Source organism: Galeopterus variegatus, unplaced genomic scaffold (assembly GCF_000696425.1).
Source record: "Galeopterus variegatus unplaced genomic scaffold, G_variegatus-3.0.2 Scaffold10891, whole genome shotgun sequence".
Taxonomy (NCBI): domain Eukaryota; kingdom Metazoa; phylum Chordata; class Mammalia; order Dermoptera; family Cynocephalidae; genus Galeopterus; species Galeopterus variegatus.
In genome coordinates this window covers 18527-38291 of record NW_007737002.1, presented here as the reverse complement: position 1 = coordinate 38291, position 19765 = coordinate 18527, and the positions used below count along the sequence as shown (strand labels likewise).

The following is a 19765-nucleotide window of genomic DNA, read 5'->3' as shown; positions in this document are numbered from 1 at the left end:
CCCCTTCACCCCTGATGTTTTTTGTTTGTTTTCATCTCTTCCTGATGTTTACTTTTAGTTATTTTCCATCCACTGACCCCCACCCTGCTCCTTGGTTATAAATCCCCACTTGTCCATATTAGAATCGAAATCGAATCCAATCTCTATCCTCTACTGCAAGACCCCATTGCCCTATACCTATCGCTATGGCCTCCCCTTCAATAGTCTGCCTTACCATCTCTAACAGTGTCATGAATAATATTTTCTTTAACAATGAATGGCAAGTTTGGGGGAAGAATCCTCGGGCTCGGGGACCGGGCAAGGCCATCGTCGCGAAAGCAGGTGCACCAGGCAGCGCTGCTCTGGCAGCAGGGAACAGGGATTGCACAACTGATACCATATTTGGGTTCAGCGATTGGAGGCCCGGGCTGAGTCAGGGTCCCCCGCGGCGCCAGGGGGCGCTACAGGCGGCTCCCCGGAAGACAGCACCCCGCGCGGCGGGATAGCGTCTGGTGCCGGACTCTTCCGTTTCCGCAACGGCTAGGTGTGCAATCCCAAGCAAAGAGGACTGAGGCAGGCCCGGGTCTGGCTCCCGCGCCGGGGTGGAGCACCATGGACGAAGCTGGCATCTCTGCAAGCGGCGGAGGCTTCCGCCTGGGCGTGGACAGCCTGGATGAGCCGCCCAACAGCCGCATCTTCCTGGTGATCAGCAAGTACACGCCGGAGTCGGTGCTGAGGGAGCGCTTCTCGCCTTTCGGCGAGATCCAGGACATCTGGGTGGTGCGGGACAAACACACCAAGGAGTCCAAGGGTATCGCCTTCGTCAAGTTCGCCCGCAGCTCGCAGGCCTGCAGGGCCATGGAGGAGATGCACGGCCAGTGCCTCAGCCCCAACGACATCAAGCCCATCAAGGTGCGGGTGCCCCGGTCGGGGTGGTCGCGGGGGCGGTGTCGGGGTGGGAGTCTCGGGCGTCCCTTCACCTGCTGCGGTGCCAGGGTGAGGAAAGGGTAGACCGTCTGCTCCCAGGAGCTGGCCAGGAAGCACCTGGCATGGGCGGGGGGGGACTTTGAGGAGAGGATCCCTTCCCCCGAGGCTGCCCCGGGGCGCTGGGAGCTGGGGGTGAGGAGAGGATGTTCGTCCCGGGGAGCCGTCGGGGCCGCCGCGGCCACTGGTGACCGAGCAGCAGTGGCGAGGCCTCCTCGCACCCCCGCAGTCACTAATCCGCAACTCTTGAGTTCACGGCACAACTCGCCCTGGCCTGACCCTCCTCTCTCAGATGCCCGGGTTTACCGTTTGTGAAAACGGATAACCCTGCTTTTCCTCTGGTAGATATGGGGCATGACAACTTGATAAAAGTACATTAGACCGTAGCCGTCTGGTGTTGGGCTTTTCCCAGTACCAGACAAAAGTATGCGTGTATATATTAAGTGCAGGTGACTAGGATGGCTGCTATTACATACTCATCACACTTTTGTTTAGATGATGATGATGATGATTATGATTATCTCATCATACTTTTGTTTAAATTATTATTGTTGTTGTTGTTGTTATTTTTGGCGGCTGGGGGTATGGGGATCCGAACCCTTGACCTTGGTGTTATCAGCACCATGTGCTCCCAGTTGAGCCACTGGTCAGCTCCTAAAGTTAACTTTAAATAAGTCTTATTTGTGAAGATATTAATAGCGTACATCTGGGTTCTTGACCTTCTGTTACTGCCACTTTGAAAGACCAAAGTAAACTGCTTAAGAAGAGCCAATTCATTGTGATGGTAGCGTGGGTTTTGTGTTATGGATTATATGCTTCTTTTTATACACTTAGTTCACCTTGGTGATATTTACTTTAAGTTTCTACACTTAGTCATCTGTAAGATTAAGATGATACATGGCAAAAAAGGTCATTTTGAGGGTTATTTGACTTAATCTATCCTTTTAGCACAGTGCCTGGAATAGTTATCCCTAAATATATCCTTATTATTAATTAGTAGTAGCCAAGATGTCACTCCTTACTTGCTGTGACCTCAAATCAGGACCCAACCCTGAGGAATCTGGCCCTTGTTTAAATTTTACCCTTCACCTGTCCTATAGAAATAGTTGCTGTATATGTAATTCTGTTGGAGCTCTCCGTGGACATTTTTTCTTTATCCTCAATTTTTAAACTTTTTTTCCTTTTACAGAAAATTGCAAAGGGTATTAATATGGACTTATATAAATGAAGGACTCAGAGATCTTTCAGTCTTTGGAAGTCTTGCCTATACCTCCATCCACAAAAGAGGAGTCTGGGAATATACCCATTACACGGTAGACAGTAAACATTCCCCTCCTCCCACATTCCCAACCCTCTGAAATGGGTCAGAACATGACATCAACAAAATTAATTGTAGGGCCACAGCATATACTAGATCAGAGGTTAGCAAACTTTTTCTGTAAAGGCCTGAATAGTAAATGATTTCAGACGTTGTGGGCCACATACAGTCTCTGTCACATATCCTTCTTTCTTTGTTTTTTAACAGCCCTTAAAAATGTAAAAGCAGAGCAATAGGACCTCAGAGAAAAAAAAAATGTAAAAACAATTCTTACACCGTGGGCTATACCAACAACAGGGAACTTTAGTTAGCTACCCCCTGCGTTAAAGTGATCATTTTAATCTCTTTCCAATTATGACCTTAGCGGAGAGGGGTTTTATAACATCACCACAGAGTATAACATCACCACAGAACCCATGTGAGCAACCCAAAAAGTGCCCCATATTTGAAACTTATGGACCATCTTCCCTAAATAAATTCCTGCAAGAGAAATTAAACTCCTAACATTGAAATGTACCCTCTCATTTAGCCACAGAAAAATTAAAATGCTTGTTCCCAAAAAGAATAAAAGTTTACAATTTTGTTTTTTACATTTTTGTCCACTCAGTTTCAGCCAGAAGGTTGTTTCACTACAGTGCCTAGCTAGACAGTCTAGGTTCACTTTAGCAGCTGCAGCCTGGGAAGTCTTCCCCTGGAATACAGTTGTTTTGTTTTGTTTCGTTTTTTTCAGTATTTCCAGTTAAATTAATTCACCTTCAGTTTTTCTCATGTATTTTGCTTTTACAAAGTTCCAAAGGATCTGCAAGACAGGAATATGACAGCATCAGGCCTGCTACCAGACAAGATGGTTCAAGTAAAAGTTATTCTGTGACCAGCTGTATTATCTGGAGGAAAGTGTTAAACCTAGAAAATAGAAGAGAAAAATCTTGATTTTAGCTTTGCAAGAATGCCTCTTATCTAGAGCCTGTGAGCATTCATAGTCTATGAGGGTAAAAATCTGTTAGGAGAAATCTTCCATTTGGAGGTTATTATACATATGTTCTACATAGATAGTGTCTCCTTTACCAGAGATTTGAAACATTTCAGTCTTCTTAAATTTAGAAACTTGTGATCATATGGCACTTCCAACCTCATCTTACCTGAGGCTTTTTTTTTTTTTTTTTTTCTAGTATCTGCATATATTTAAAGCTTCCCTATTTGTGTTTCCCTATCGACCATTCATTACTGGTACATCCACTAGAGTAACTTTGTAGTAGCCCATTTCTGTGTTATTCAGTGCTCTATTACTAATAGAGTGCTTCGCATATAGTAAAGACTTACTGAAGGAATAAGTGGAAGTAGGCTTTATCTGGGGATATGTCTCCAGCTCTGTCTTGTAAGCAGGGTCATACAGGTGTAGGATGTTCATTATGTTCAGAATGAACATGTCCTTCTTCTCGTGGCTCCAGTGCTCTCTTCTTTCAATATTTATAAAATCCCATGGCTTCTTAGTTCTGTTTTCTTTTGGTTGCTGCTTCCTACTCCAGAATTTCATAAATACAGGATTTCTCATACATGAGTGATTTCCTTTAAAGGAGGAAAAAACAAAACCTCAAGGGCCCTTGTGTGTGTGGTGATATAATTAATTTTATTACATTTCTTTAAGTTATAAAAAAGGAAATTAGCCATTAAGCTTCTTATACTTATAGCTGCATAAACAAATCCACAAACTTAATCAGAGATTTTAATAGTCCTCTGGAATAATATAAAACCAAAAGAAATTTACAAATTAAATAAAAGCAATACTGCAAAGCAAATTAAATTCAAAGTAATAACCTAATATCACAGATAATTTTTCAATAAAACTAAATTGCCAATATTAGAAAAATAGAACCTCAAATCTGGTCCTGTGCATTCTAAAATATGCATATCTAGACCTAGACCCAACTGTATCAATGACTTTGAATGTGAATAGACTAAACACTCCACTTAAAAGGAAGAGATTGTAAAACAGGATTTAAAAAAAAAAAAAAATAAGACCCAACTAAATGCTGTTTACAAGAGACATGCTTTAAATATAAAGAAAGTAAAAGGATAAAAAAGCTGGTATGGTATGAGACAAAATGGATTTCAACACATGGAGTATTAACAAAGATAGGGTAATTTCATAAGAATAAAGGTATAAGTTAAAAAGAACATAACAATCTCATGTGTTTACGCAGCCAATAATAAAACTTCAAAATACATGAAGCGTTACTGATAGAACTAAAAGGAGAAAGATAAATTTATAATCACAGAGATTTTTACACTTTTTTTCTTAATGTCTGATAGAACAAATAGACAAAATCAGTAAAAATTTGTAACATGTCAATAACTATTAACCAATTATATAATTGACATTGATTGAACACTGTACCCAGCAAGTGCAAAGTATACATTTATTTATTTAATTTATTTTTTTTGCTAAGCCAGAGTGTTTATTCTTTTTATTTTTGTATTGGTTATGAGTATTATATTCATGGGGTACAGAGCAAATTGTCACCACTCATGCCTAAGATGTGAAGGCCAGATCCATACTGGCAGCATGCCCATTACCACAAATTGTGATTATACTCTGTCCAAAAGTATACATTTTTTTTAAGTGCAATGACAATCTTGATAAACAAAAATGCTAAAGTAGAAATACATTTGGAAAAAGCAACACAATGCAGAGGTCGACATTATTTCATATAAAAAGTCATTGCAATAAGGTTTGCTTTTGAAAAATAATTTTCATAAGACTCCATCACATTGCATTTTAACCTAACAGGAATCATATACACATGCAGAGTTTCCCCAACTTAGGATGGTTTGAGTTAATGATTTTTCGAGTTTACAATGGTATAAAAGCAATATGTATTCAGTAGAAACCATACTTAGGTTTCTGTTTTTCACTTTCAGTACAGTATTCGATAAATTACATGAGATATTATAAAATAGGCTTGTGTTAGATGATTTTGCCCAACTGTGGGCTAATGTAAATGTTCCAAGCACGTTTAAGGTAGGCTAGGCTAAGCTATGATGTTCTGTAGGTTAGTTGTATTAAACATGTTTTCAACTTACGACATAAGCATCTATAATTGTAAAGTACGTACGTATACTTAAGGAATAGAAAAACAGTTGACGCTATTTTGGGGGTTTTGTTTGTTTCTTAGGTTTTTATTGCTCAGTCCAGGTCATCTGGAAGTCATCGAGATGTTGAAGATGAAGAACTTACAAGAATCTTTGTTATGATACCAAAGTCCTACACAGAAGAAGATCTACGGGAAAAATTTAAGGTACTTAATGTTTTCTAATCAGCTAGCATATGTGATATCTCATAATCCTATATAGGTTTTATGGTTACTAAATCTAAAGTGTTTTTTGAATTAGATCATTAGAGTGGTGGGGGGGAATTAAATAACTTTTTAGGTCATCAATCTCAATCTAGTCTTTAAATATTAAACCTAGAATAAATTAATTTTTTTAATTAAAGAATATATAAAAACTGGAAAATAGTAATGGTGGTGTTTCCATTCCCCTCCCCCCAACTTTATCATGAAAGTACAGACTGGGAAAAATGAAGTATAAAGCTCAGAGTTTTAAGTAAGGTCACATACCTAGTAGATGGTAGAGCCAAGATTTAAATCCAAGCTCTCTGAGTCCAGAGCCTGTTCTTGGTCTTTAAAATTTCAAAGCACTCTATCACTCCCCTAGGTTGTCTATCATGTTGAGGTGAGTCAGGCAGGCCTGAGTGTGTGAACTGTATTATCTGGTATTCATTAGAGGGCTACGGTATGCTAACATTTTATTCATTCACAGAAAGGCTTAGTCTTTGAAGAATTTTTGTTCTAAAATTGGGCCTCTGAAGGAAAAAAAATATATAGCTCGGAACTATAAATCATAGCAAATAAAATTTGAACATAATTTAAAATATTTTTAGCCATTGACTTTCATGTGCAGTGATAAACTCTCACAAAAATTATTGAAAAGCAATTTTAAAATTGCTTTGAGTTGTACTTTTTTATCTTTTTTACTTCTAATCCTCCCAATGCTATGAATTGGGTGGGCAACAAGCAAGAAAGAAAAGCAACAAGCAGTAAAAAGTAATTTTCAAATATCCTTTGTCAGGAAATTTGAGAGTTCAATTAAGAGTTCAATATAATACTTCAAAAATGCCAAATATCAAAAATATATATACTATACTTTCTCCAATAATAAGAAAAAAGTTCTTCACCTTATATAAATTTTTATCTTTTTCTGAGTGAACAAATGTGACATTTTAATCTAAATGCATGCTAATTAAATTGCTAATAGGTTACATGAGAACTTTATAAAATAAATAACAAATACCAAAAATCTATATTCATATTCCAACATCAAAAGTAAGCATTACTGCATATTTCTCACATAGAATATTAACTTTCTGAGTGAATCAGTATATTTTAGAGAGATACTTTGAGAGACTTTCCTTCAGAAGAATACATAATCATTTATGCTTCTGTTAGAAGACAGACAAATAATTATAGCTAATGTTTATTGCATGTTTAGTATGCCCCCAGCCCTTTATAAGCACTAAACTTGAATTAATTCATTTAACCCTTAAGACAACCCTATGAGGTAGGCACTGCTATTAGCCCTATTTAAAAGATAGGCAAAGAGAGGATCAGTAAACTGCCTGATTAATAAATGGCTGAGCTAGGAATTGAATTTAGAAAGTTCAATTCCAGAGCCCCTGCTCCTAACCACTACTGAGCAAGACTTTGGAGCTGTCTAAACATGTATAAATTCATACTTACTCTCTCTCCATGATTTAGTCTTTCTGTGACTTAGGCAGGTTATTTGATTTCTCTGAGACCCAGATTCCTTGTCTGTGAAATAAACAGTATAAAATATTTATATATCCTTGAAGGTTTTCTTTGCTTGCATTCAAAAGACACAAATAAACATAAGTTTTAAGTTCTGAAATAATCTATTCAATTATTTTAAGTTCCCTAAGAGCATTTCTTTTAATTCTCATAGGTGTATGGAGATATCAAGTATTGCACCATTACTAAGAATAAAGTCACTGGAGAAAGTAAAGGTTTGGGTTATGTACGATACTTTAAACCATCACAAGCTGCCCAAGCAATAGAAAATTGTGATCGAAGTAAGGATGTGTTTGTGTTTAACATTGTTGAAGATTTTTATTTTAATTTTTAATTATTCTAAAAACTGAATCTAATACTCTTTTTTTTCTAATAAGTAAATATTTAGTCCAAGGATGAAAAACATATTGGGACTGTGATTAAGCATTAATTGAAGCACTATCTTGCACAGAAATATAATTAGCTGTATTAGATAGTAAGTGAAGTGCATATTTTGGTTATTTGTCTAGATTTTTTTTTTTTCTTTAACTGTTTTAGAATTTTAAGTATTAAAAAACTGACTTGCCCTTACAGGTTCTTTTAAATATTTATTCTTTATATTTGTTCATATTTGACATAGACCATAAATAGAATTAAGTATACTAATAAGCATATAGGTTAAGGATAGGATTTATTTAATTCCAGGTAATTAAATATAGATAGGATTAATTTCAAGCTACAGTTACTGACATTAATTAGATCTTCTGCTGTTGCTGTATACATAATGAAGAATAAGAATTTTAAAGGAGCCAAGGACAGTCTTCTTTGTTGTCATACTTCTAGTTATATTGGCCTTTAGATATGAGATGTGAGTTTTAGGATGTTATAAAAATCTATACATACTGGAAAGAATTATTATTAATCAGTAGAATTCTTAGATACCCCTAAGGTACAAACCAAAATTTTCTTGGATCTTCTAAATTTCTCATTCAGCTAGCATTAATTGAGTATCTATGGTATACTCACTAATATGCTGAGTAGAGGGATATAAATGAAATATATAGTAGCCCTGGCATTTAAGGAATTTATAGCTATATTGGGTAGCCAAGATCTAATAGGCAAAAAATAAAAAATAATGGAACATTTTTTTTTGAAGGTTTTTTCTTTTTTTAAAAAAGATGCAGTAAGGGGATCTTAACCCTTGACTTGGTGTTGTCAGCACAACGCTCCCCCAAGTGAGCTAACCAGCCAACCCTGTATAGGGATCTGAACCTGTGGCCTTGGTTTTATCAGCACCACACCAAGTGAGCCACGGGCTGGCCCTTTGAAGGCTTTTGAGAGCAAGAAGTATGTCTTTTTTTTTTTTTTTTTTTTTTTGGTGGCTGGCTGGCTGGCTGGTATGGCAATCCAAACCCTTAACCTTGGTGTTATCAACACTGCACTCTAACCAACCAACTGGGCTAACTGGCAAGAAGTATATCTTATTTGTCTGTCACCCCAAGTATCTAGTACAGTAATAGGCCCTCAATAAAGATTTACTGAAATCTCTATCAAAGTTACTGTCAGTTGTAGTAGACTCAATAAGAGTTTGCCAAATGAAAAAAAAAATCGAAAGTGTGTGGTATAGTCTATCACTGGTGAAAAAACAAGTGTGCTGAATGAGCAGAGAACACATCCAGAGGAGGTAGGACTTGTGCTTGGTGTAGAGAAAACAGGACAGAAGGTGAGAGCAGTGTTAGGAGAGGCACAGAGCCAGGAATAAACATGTCTTATGCTTAATGATATGAGACAACTGTCTGAATAAAGCACAATATTCCTGTTGAGAAATTATGAACAAAGTTAACCAGGAACATATGGGAGGTTATGAAGACTCCAATCCATGTTAGGATTCCCTTGTAGATTGTTTAAAAAGAGGAAAATAACAACTTTTAGAAGAGTTGATCTAACCACAGAATTAAGGATTGATTTCTAGAGAAAGAATTCAAACTGACTGGTTTATCCTTTTTAAAGTCATTGAATAATAAGATGAAAGCGATAAGCCCTTGAAGTATGCTGATATATACATATATGCATAAGCAATTTGTTTACAGTTTCAGGGGGTTCATGGAACCTTTTCACCTTTTGAAGCTCATCTGTAGGCTCCTAGTTAAGAACCCTTGATCCAGAAGAAAGGAGACCAGTTAAAGGGCTGTTGTAATTAATTGAAGAGAATCTAAGTTAAAAACAGAGGCAGGAAGTTAGAGTAAAACATACCGTATTCGTATTCTAAGTATATTTCAAAGGAATAATCTTGGTGACAGGATAAATGTGAAAAAGTCCTTTAGGCTTTTGGTGTTGAGCCTGAGTAAATGAATGATGATATCATTTGTGGTCTGGCTACTGCGAGGCTAATGTCCCGAATCCTGCTCACAGCGCCAATTGTCTAGTTCTTAATCCTGTTCATGACACCAATTGTAAAGTTAGGCGACCACGCCAGTTGTTGGGCTCTTTTACCTGCCGGTAATCCTACACCGACTGGGCCGATCGTTGAGCTAGGGCTGGGTCTGGAGCTCACAGACCCCTCAAGCCCATACACAGACTGGGTCACAAGCTCTTCACATGCCAGGTTGGGTCACCAGACCCTACACGTGCCAGGCTGGGTCACCAGACCCCTTCACGCAGGTCTATGAGCTAGGTAACCGGCCAAAAGGTTCTGGGAAGCCGTAGGTTGGAAAGCATAGTTGCCCAGGGTGGACACCCGAGGCCAACACCCACCCTTCTGCCTCACCAGCTCTCTCTCTTTAGTCTCTCTCTCTCTCTCTAGGACACAAGAATAGCAACAAAACTAAAAAGATATATTGGTGCACGTGTGCACTAACTCCAAACACACACAATTTGCTTACAAAGGATGCTGAACCACACCCAACTGGACCCGAGCTGAGGGCCCTGACCAAACTATTCTGTTTTCCCAAAATCTGTGGTAGGGGAAGATTGGACTGGACAGCATAGAATTGCTGATCTTTTGTATCTATATTGACCCACAATTTGTGATTCTTACTGTTTCTCATTTACATTTTGCCATATTCCAGAAAGCAAAGAAGTAGGTCTGGTAGAGATAGCTGTTGTGTAGATTTTGCTTTTTACAATTATATTTATAAAGTTAAGTCAGGCAGTAACAATTAAATATATCTGCAGGTATGTTAAATTTGCTGCGAAGCTTGGAATTCTTTTTTCTTTTTTAGGTTTTAGGGCAATCTTGGCTGAACCTAAAAATAAAGTGTCTGAATCCTCAGAACAAGATTATTATGGTAATCTAAGGCAAGAGGCTTTGGGACATGAACCTAGAGTAAATATGTTTCCATTTGGTAAGTTAGCTACCTTTAATAGTATATGTAGTATGTGCAATCTAATTCCTATTTTTTAAAATATTCTTTTATCAGCAGACTGTAAATCTTACCTAATGAATAAAATTCTTAAGTTTAGTTGCTTTTTTTCCTAAAACGTTGGTTGACTCCTAATGTCTTTAAGGTTTAACACTTATTTTTTTTAACTTATTTCCAATTATAGTTTTTTCTGATTAGTTATGCATTATCTACATATTAATCTATGTCATTGCCATTTTGGGTAGTTTCTCCCTCTGTGTAGCTGACCCAAAGATACAAAAGACATATACAGATATCCCCTTAGTATGAGTCCTAAAATTTTGTCCCAAAACTACTGCTGCTTAGGGCTATAGAAAGGAGAGAAATGAGAAATGTAGAAACTAGAAAAAGGAGAAAATGAGTGATGAAAGTAAGGCCTGTTAATCTTACTTGGCATAAACTTTCAAGTAAAATGTTTGCCATATTTTTCGGTTTTGCATACTACACTTATTCCTGTGAAATTAGACTATGCATTTCTGCTTATATTTCTGCATTGAAGGTAGGAGAGTGGGGAGAGTTGTCTGTTTTCTTGTCATTGGTCCTTTCCGATAGTGCTGATGACCGAAAGTGTATTACAAAATACAGTGCCTTTCTATTACAGTGGAATTTTTATTTTCTAATACCTAAAATGTTACATGAAGAGAAAACTGTGTTAAGTGAAATAAGCCAGGCACAGAAAGAGAAATACTGCATGTCCTCACGTATACATGGGAGCTAAAAAAAACCCCAAATAATCAAAAACAAAAATAAAAAAATGTTAAATGAATTCTTGAATGTATGGAAATTTAACGATATACTTTTTTTTAATATTGTGGGAGAACAACCATCTGAATTTTCAAATTTTGACAAGAGTGACAGCAGAGGACAGGAAGCTATCTCCAAACGTTTGTCTGTTGTATCAAGAGTTCCTTTCACTGAAGAACAGCTTTTCAGCATTTTTGATATAGTACCAGGATTGGAATATTGTGAAGTTCAACGGGATCCTTATTCAAATTATGGTAAAATAATGTCTATACTGTTTTAAAATATGCTGCATTTTGTTTAAATGGCTCTTCTCCAGTGTCATTTTTATGTCAGTTACTCTTTGTGTGATAAGAGTTTTATATTTGGTTTTTTTCTACTTTAGACTTTAAGATACAGTGATACCTTAGTAAACAAACCCCTGGGAGTCCATCTCTTTTATACAAAGTCATTCACTTTAAAAAAATGTTTTAACTTCCACAAAATGGAGCTTTCTCTATTTCCAGTATACAACAAATATACCTCAGGATAGGGTCTGTGTTTGTCTGTGCTCTTTTGATTAATACTAGACAAAGTTATAAAACTCTCAAAGTTTTCTCCTCATTCATCCCTAAGTCTCTTTACTTAAATTTATACCCCTGAATGAAACTCTCTCACTTTATTTCAAGCATTTAAAGGTCCTCCTTCTCTCTCTTCTTTTTCCAGTTCTCAATAGAAGCGAGGCTCTAATATCAGCCATTTGAACTTGTTAACTAGTTAGTTGTCTAAACCCATTATCTAGAGTTAGCTCCTTAATGGAGGCATTGTGGCATAATGGAAAAAGTTAGGCATTCCATTTTGCTACAACTCATATGGGATTTGCCACAGACTCAGGTGCAAATCTGAGCAGTGGCATGTAGTTTTGAGATCTTGACAAATTGTTTAAACTCCCTGAGCCTTTCTTTTCTCATCTGTAAGATGGAATTATTAATATCTTTTTTTGCCAGGGTTTCGTACGAGTTAGAAATAATATATGTAAAATAACCTAATCCAAGTCATGGTACATAATAGGCACTAAGTAAATCTGAGGGGTTTTTGTTTGTTTTTTAAAGAATTGGAAGTGAGAGGTGGTATAGAGAAATCATACTTGGCATCTCTTCCAGTACTGTAGGTTTACCTGGTTTAGTTCTTTTACAGTGACATTGGTGTTGAAGGGAAATTGGGAAGTGAGTGTGGACTTATTGGCCAAGAGACCTGAAGTGCTTCCACTCTTTACGCAGACACCCACACATACTCACTAACTCACTGTTACCCAGACCAGCACTGGTCTTTTTGCAGAACTATCCATCTGAACCTACTTTGGGCCATCTCCAACCTTAATCGAATCTTATGCTATCGTTCTCTGTTCTAAGACTCTTAGGCATACATTACGGTTTTTTTGGCACATTTGTTATATTCATATGTAATTATCTTTGTTTTGTGTTTTCCTTCCCTTTTATCTGGTATGTTGACATGCGTTTGTTCCTATACCATCTATATTGTTTCTCAGTTGGATGTGTCTGATAAATGTGTATCATTAGAACAACATTTTATTAATAGAGGTGTTATATAGTTAGAATCCTATTTGAATTCATTTTATATGGTCATTTGATTTCTATGTTTTAATTTGATTAAAATATTTGATGATTAGGTTTAGAAAGGAACATAAAATTATAACAGTGTTTTTCTTCAAAATGGGTTATATTATAAATATATCATAAAAACTTTTTGGTGTATCACAAACTCCTGGGCTCTATTTAAAGACTCCAGAACCCTTGATTGTCCCTTTCTTTAGCATCACCTTCCTGAATTGAAACCGGTCCCCTTAGCTGGGACCTCACCAAAGGAATGTGAAATATGTGACTTCTGATTTGAGACCCTGTGTTCCCTTCCTTTAGATTATCATTCGTGTCACTTTTTCTCTGTTCACTGCTGCAGCTAGCCAAGATGAGTATTATTCTTTTCATATATCACTTCTCATTTTATTTCCTACCTGGTACAATAGGGAAATTTTTTAAATTTTAAAGATTTCAAAGAATAAAAATTTAGGTTTTTAAGTATATCAGTATATAAGAAAAGTCAATATCCTAAAATTAAATTTTATTAGACACATGTGTGTTAATACTCCATTTTCCTTAAAATATCATGTTCATATTTTTACCAAAATCTGATTTATGCTTTGTTTTCTAGGAATACAGCTGTTACACACATTTATAACAGAACTTTGTTTTCTGATATATTTGATTCTGTGTTTACTAGTTTTGTGTTATTAGGGTTATACAAGACTACTTCAAAAAGCTCATGGAAACATAGAAGTGAAAGATAGTATGAATCTTTCCATGTACTTCTGAAGACCTCTCATGTATTATTTCATTTTTGAGATACATTGTAACATAGGTCCTGAGCACTCAGTCTGCTTTCTTTTTCATTTCTGTGTATCTCCATTTTAGGTCATGGAGTGGTTCAGTATTTTAATGTAGCATCAGCTATTTATGCAAAATACAAGTTACATGGATTTCAGTACCCTCCTGGGAATCGGATAGGTGTTTCCTTCATTGATGATGGAAGTAATGCAACAGAGTAAGTATCATCCCAGGAGTGTCCAAAGCCAAGCTTTGAGTGTACATGATTATGAGTTGAAGAATTAATATAGAAAACATTGGCCCCTCAGGTGAGGAAATCACACAAAACAGATTACTGTTAAGAGACTAAGTATTTCTAGTTTTCTGTAAATTATCAGTTATTGTCTCCAGTCTCCTTAGAAAAATGGCAACACAGATGGTAGCTGCACAGCTTGCATCAATGGTGTGGAATAACCCAAGTCAGCAGCAATTTCTGGTAAGTAGGTAAGAATTTAACCTTTATAATACATCAGTAATGTATAAAATAAATGTGACTTTTGTGTCATTACCAATGTAAGAAATTTTCAGAGCTATAGTAGAAGACTACGTAGGCGCCATGATACACATCAGTCTTTAGCTCTTGCTGAAAAATCCCTAAAGTGCAGTTTTTCTTTTTCTTATTTTGTACTTAACTCTTGAACAGCAATTTGGAGGAAATTCTGGATCACAGTTGTCTCAAATCCAGACAGATGTTGTACTTCCGTCATGCAAAAAAAAAGCCCCTCCTGAAACTCCTGTGAAAGAAAGACTTTTTATCGTGTTTAATCCTCATCCTTTACCTTTAGATGTATTAGAGGATATATTCTGGTAAGATTTCAATTCTACAAAGTTACGTTTTTAGTATTTATTTAAAACTAGTAATTTAAGCATGCTCACAATCTTGGAACTCCTGTGGTTCAATACCTATCAGGTAAGATTTGTTCTGCAGTTTTAAAAACTCCTTATTTGTATTTTTCAATTTATGATCATTTCCTTCTCTTTTTCGTCAGTTACACATCCTAAGTTTTCACACAGAATTTTCTGTTATTTTTCTTTGAATACATAAAACATGTAGGATTGTTTTGAAAAGTTGCATGCGTAGAATGGATACTTTATTTTTCTCTTGATGGAAGCTATATCTGTATAGACCTGTCCACTAGAATTTTTTTCACATATCTTTTCCTTTAGAGTTTCAATTCAACTGAACAATATTTACTAATCATCTTCTATTTTGTCAGTGCATTGTTGCATCCTTAGGATTATCTAATCACACTGGATAAACAATTACTTGATTATAGGGAAGAATGTATAATAAAGTGTAAAAAAAGGGAGGGTTCTCATGTATATTTGTGTTTTTATCTCCTTCATCAGCTTTTCCTTTTTCATTTTTTTTTTCCTGTTTGCCTTAAAAGAATATTAGTGAATTAAACAGATAGATAGGAAGCTTGTTAAAGAGTTACACAAAATATCAGGGATGTGATCCAAGTATTTTGACCTTTATTTAACTGATTCATTAGGTTTTTTTTCTAGAAACCTCTCCTCAGTGCCAGGGAAGTGCAGTGCTAAGTGCAGGAGATGTTACATAAACAAAATGTTATATTATAGAAACAACAGAGCTAATCTAATGTAAGAGACAGACAAGTAAATAGGAAATTAAACCTAGTGAGATTGCTGCTGTAATAAGAAGTGTGTGAAATACAAACAAGGGCCTACCTTAGAAACTCTGAGAAAGCTTCTTGAATAAAGTAAGGTGTACCTGGGGACCTAAAAGATAAAAAGAATTTTGCTAGCCAAGGAAGCAAGCTGGGGGAGGAGATGGTTACTCCTACCAGATGGAATATGAAAGGAGGTCATTAGAATATGGACTTTGAGAGATTGTGAGAGAAGATGAAGCTAAAGAGGCCAAGGACCATGTCAAAAAAGGCCCGAAAACTCAAGGAGTCAGTCCTTATCCTGGAAGCAATGGGGAGCTGCCAAGGGGATTTTTAGGGAGTAAGTGATCATATTTGTGTTTTAGAAAGGTCACTCAGGAGACAAAGTGGAGAATGGATTGGAGAGGGATAAGCCCAGGGGTCAAGGAGAATAGTGAAAAAGGTGTTAGAGTAATCTAAGGAAGAGATAAAGATGGTCAGGATAAAGAATGAGACCTGAGTGAGAATAAAGAGAAATTGACTGATTCAGATGTTTAAGAATGACATGAATTGGATGTTGGTTATGGGAAGAAGAGTGAACAAGTAATCAAAAATGGGCCCAAGTTTGAGACCTGAGCAACTATATTTATCAATTTCAGTAGATATTTTTACTTTGTTTCAGTCGTTTTGGTAACCTGATCGAAGTTTACCTTGTGTCAGGAAAAAACGTGGGCTATGCCAAGTATGCAGATAGAATAAGTGCTAATGATGCCATTGCTACTTTACATGAAAAGATTCTGAATGGGGTTAGACTTAAAGTGATGCTGGCAGATTCCCCAAGAGAAGAATCTAACAAACGGCAGAGAACTTACTGATTCTTGAGGTAAGTGCTTTTTAATATGAATTTCAAAACACACCATATAGTATAGCAAGAGGAGTATGTCTAAGTATCCTAACTATGGACTGTTCTTTTCATGGATTTAGAAGTTTCCCTTTAAAAGCACTCTGGCTTAAAACTGCTGATAAATCAAGCCACATTTTTTATAATCTATTTTTTAAACTTTATTTCAACTTAAAAAAATGGTTTTGACATTTACTGGAAGAATGTTTTTGCCCTCCTATAAAATAAAATCAGATTTCAATTTAGAAAATCAAATAATTGTTTTTTGTTTGTGAACGTCTTAGATTTTAAGAATTGGATTTTACTGTATGTGTACATAAACTTTAAAGTTGAAATACTTCTAATTTTTAACCTGAAGAATTGGTGTCTTGAGTTAGGAATTAAGGTAATTTATAACAGTCTTTATAAAGAATGTTTTGACTTCTCACTAATGAAATGCCTAAGAAGTATCATCAAATAATATACCTTTCTTGGACCTTTTGAGCCTAAATGTTGGTGTTTTTCTGGACTTACATTTGTGAGTTTGTGCATTAAAACTACACATTCAGAAAATATTCTCATATGCGTATATGTATTTTTTAAAAACCTGACAATTTACTGAAAACTCTTATTTATTATAAATAATGATACCTACAGCCATATGAATTCCTTCTCCTTTTTATTAGTTTTCAAAAACTAAACTTCAGTTTCTTTTTCTGTGACAGTTTATATCTCTCTGGTTTGGGGGAACAATCTTTAGACTTTTTATTCTGTAAATGAATTCTGAGTTTCCTTCTTCCCACATACACTAGCTTCGCGAGTCTACTACAGGTCAAATGGTAGTAGTTGGCAAGCAAGCGTTTTGAATTCAGTTTGAAGTTACTGGCTTAAAACCATTTCTTTTTTTTCACTTAAAGTTTTCTTTCTGATCAATTATGCAAGCTAGCAAATATCGATATGAAGTGTCTCAGGCCTTACTGCTGTTGACCCTCTCATATAGCAAGTCAAGTGATTAGTTTCTCCTTCATAGAAGGCAGTTGGCAAAAGAAAGTATCCATTGGGCCCATTATAAATAGTCCTTATTTTAAGATGTTTTATTTAATGACAAATGACACTCTCATTATACCATACATTGTTAGCAATTTAACCCTAGGAATATTTAATTGACAGCAAAAAGAATTAGCAAGCAGTTTTTCCTGTTTATAAATAAAATGTTAAGAACTGAATTCTGTTTAGAAAACCTATCCTCTCAAATAGCATGCAAAAATATTTATTCTTGTCTGTGACTATTTCAAATGTATAGTTAACAATTCATCCTTGCTTCTGTTCAATGAATCTTTGTCCTTAAAAAAGACAATAGCGACTGGCTGGGAAGGAGTATAAAGACTTCTTTATATGGAAAATTATGTAAATTACTCTTATGGTTGAACCTGTCCTAATGACGATTTGCATATTAAAGAGAATATGGACTTAAAATTGGAAAATCTAGGTTGGAATTCCAGCTCTGACCCTTAACTGTGATTGGGCAAGTCTCTTCACCTTTTTGAGGCCCAGTTTTTTTCAAGGGTCATTGAGAGACAGTGAATCAGCAAAATTCTTTTTAAAATTAAAACAAAAATGCAAGTGTGAGTAAAAACTCTTGCATTTGTGGTTTAGTGAAATCTTTGAGACATCATCTCTTCCAAAACAATGACATTGAAGTGAACAGAAATTAAAAGTTTAATGATACAAAACTACCTCATGGCCAGCTGGTACGTTATAAGCTTTTATAATGCCACATTTTTCCCTTAAAAGTGATATACATTCATCCAATTTCCTACATTAGAGGAATTGCATATTCTTTAGCATGGCTAGTCATAAAAATATAAATCTATCACTTTTCCCTTTATTGAACTGTTATACATATTCAGGGCAAAGATGAAGTAGGGTCAGATTAGTCAAAAATGGCTATTTGGGTAGGATATAATTAGCTACACTGGTTTCGAATGTCTTCTGATTGCAGCATGGCTTTTTTTTTTTTTTTTTCTTTTTTTTTTCGTGTCCGGCAACGGATCGCAACCCTCAGTGTCGCGTCCGTACCGGACCGGGACCAGCAACGGGATCGCAACCCCCAGTGCTGCACCCGCACCTCACTCAGCCAGTGAGCGGGAACCTGTCTGTATGTGGGATCTGAACCCTCGACGGGAGCGCCGCCGCGCTCCCAAGCGGCGCACTGTAGCAGTGTGCCACCTGGCCGGCCCTGCAGCATGGCTTTTGAATTTATTTTTGCTGAAGATCTATTTACCATGGATCCATAATGAGATTCTACTAATTTGTTGGTGCATTAAATAAATATATTATCTTATTTTAAGGTTTGATAGTAGTATGAAAGACTTTCCCCAATTTTACATGATTGTGACAGTTGCAGAGTTTTCTGTGGGGGGTGTATGTACTTTTTGTTTCTTTAATTTCATGAGGTCCCAAACACCTTATGAAGGGTAGTTCCTTTTATCTCTGAGGAATGAGCTAGTGATTAAGTGAGCCATACCTATGAAATAGGAGAAGAAACTAGTCTAAGAATATAACTTTGAAAATGGTTGAGTTCTATTTTGAGATGAGTCTGATGTGTAAAATGTATTTGTCTTTCTAATTGAGGAAAATGAAAATTTTAGTATTTCAGAGCATCTGATTTTGTGTTAATTCACAGCATTTTTCCTTTAGAAATTCAGTACCTGCTTTCATCATCCTTCGAGTAAGTTTGACTTTGTTTATTTGGGGGCATCTGTGAATAAGCAGATAACATTTGTTATATTGAAATAAAGGAGTAATTCCTAACATTTTAGGAATACTATATACAATAGTTATTTCCTTTCAGATGATGATTTTCATACTTGTCTTGTGTTCTTTCTACAGAACAAAGACTAAATAATGACGTAATCCTCAGCTGACTGACTGAAAATGTGACTGGACGCACTCCCTGTGGACAGTTGACAGCTTTTTTTTTCATATACCTGATAGTCTGTGCACAACATTGTTTTGTCTGGGAAGCAGGGATTGCTGACATGTATTTTTGAATCCATACGTTAATGCTAAAACTAATATAGTAGTTGTTTCTTAGAGCAATTTGTTGTTATGTGTGGCAGAAATAAAGTGTCTTTGCTTAACTAAATCATGACTTATTTATGTGAAAGATGAGAATAAAAAATTTAATAGACAGTGTTTAGAATTTAACTAAATGACATATTTCATTGATTTTGAGATGCACATTTTTTTACATTTTAACACCTCTGAAAGTGGAAACATCTTGATATCAATTATGTGCCATAGTGTAATTGACAACATTTTTAATGAAACAAAATAAAGGTGCTTTTTTTAATGACTTGCATCTTAGACTCAATAAAATATGGTAATTGCTACTCAGTCTACACGTGAGGATCAACTCCTTACACTTACTCTAAGGACGAGAGCCAAAAGACATATCATTAGAAATATTTTTATACTGTATTTTTATAGTTATATCAAAATTTATTGCTAATTTTATAAGGACCTTTTAAGATTATAAAGCAACAGGGATTAAAAAATTAAAAATAAGTTATTGTTGATAATAAG

The 19765-nt window shown here is 35.9% G+C and overlaps 1 protein-coding gene across 3 annotated transcripts; it reads left to right on the top strand.

Annotated features, from left to right (window-relative positions):
* The first annotated feature begins 522 nt into the window (after positions 1-522).
* On the top strand, positions 523-19326 carry RBM45 (RNA binding motif protein 45). Of its 3 annotated transcripts, XM_008594489.1 has the most exons (11): positions 523-891; positions 5455-5577; positions 7301-7427; positions 10347-10469; positions 11342-11524; positions 13736-13865; positions 14039-14123; positions 14331-14494; positions 15980-16180; positions 18878-18908; positions 19070-19326. In XM_008594489.1, exons 1-9 carry the CDS (start codon positions 592-594, stop codon positions 16170-16172), a joined length of 1428 nt encoding a protein of 475 aa, XP_008592711.1. In that variant the 5' UTR covers positions 523-591; the 3' UTR covers positions 16173-16180; positions 18878-18908; positions 19070-19326. The 3 variants fall into 3 exon arrangements, with proteins under 3 accessions (XP_008592711.1, XP_008592713.1, XP_008592712.1); XM_008594491.1 differs by lacking the exon at positions 18878-18908 and having other exon boundaries at positions 11345-11524; XM_008594490.1 differs by having other exon boundaries at positions 11345-11524; positions 18878-19326.
* Positions 19327-19765: the final 439 nt, after the last annotated feature.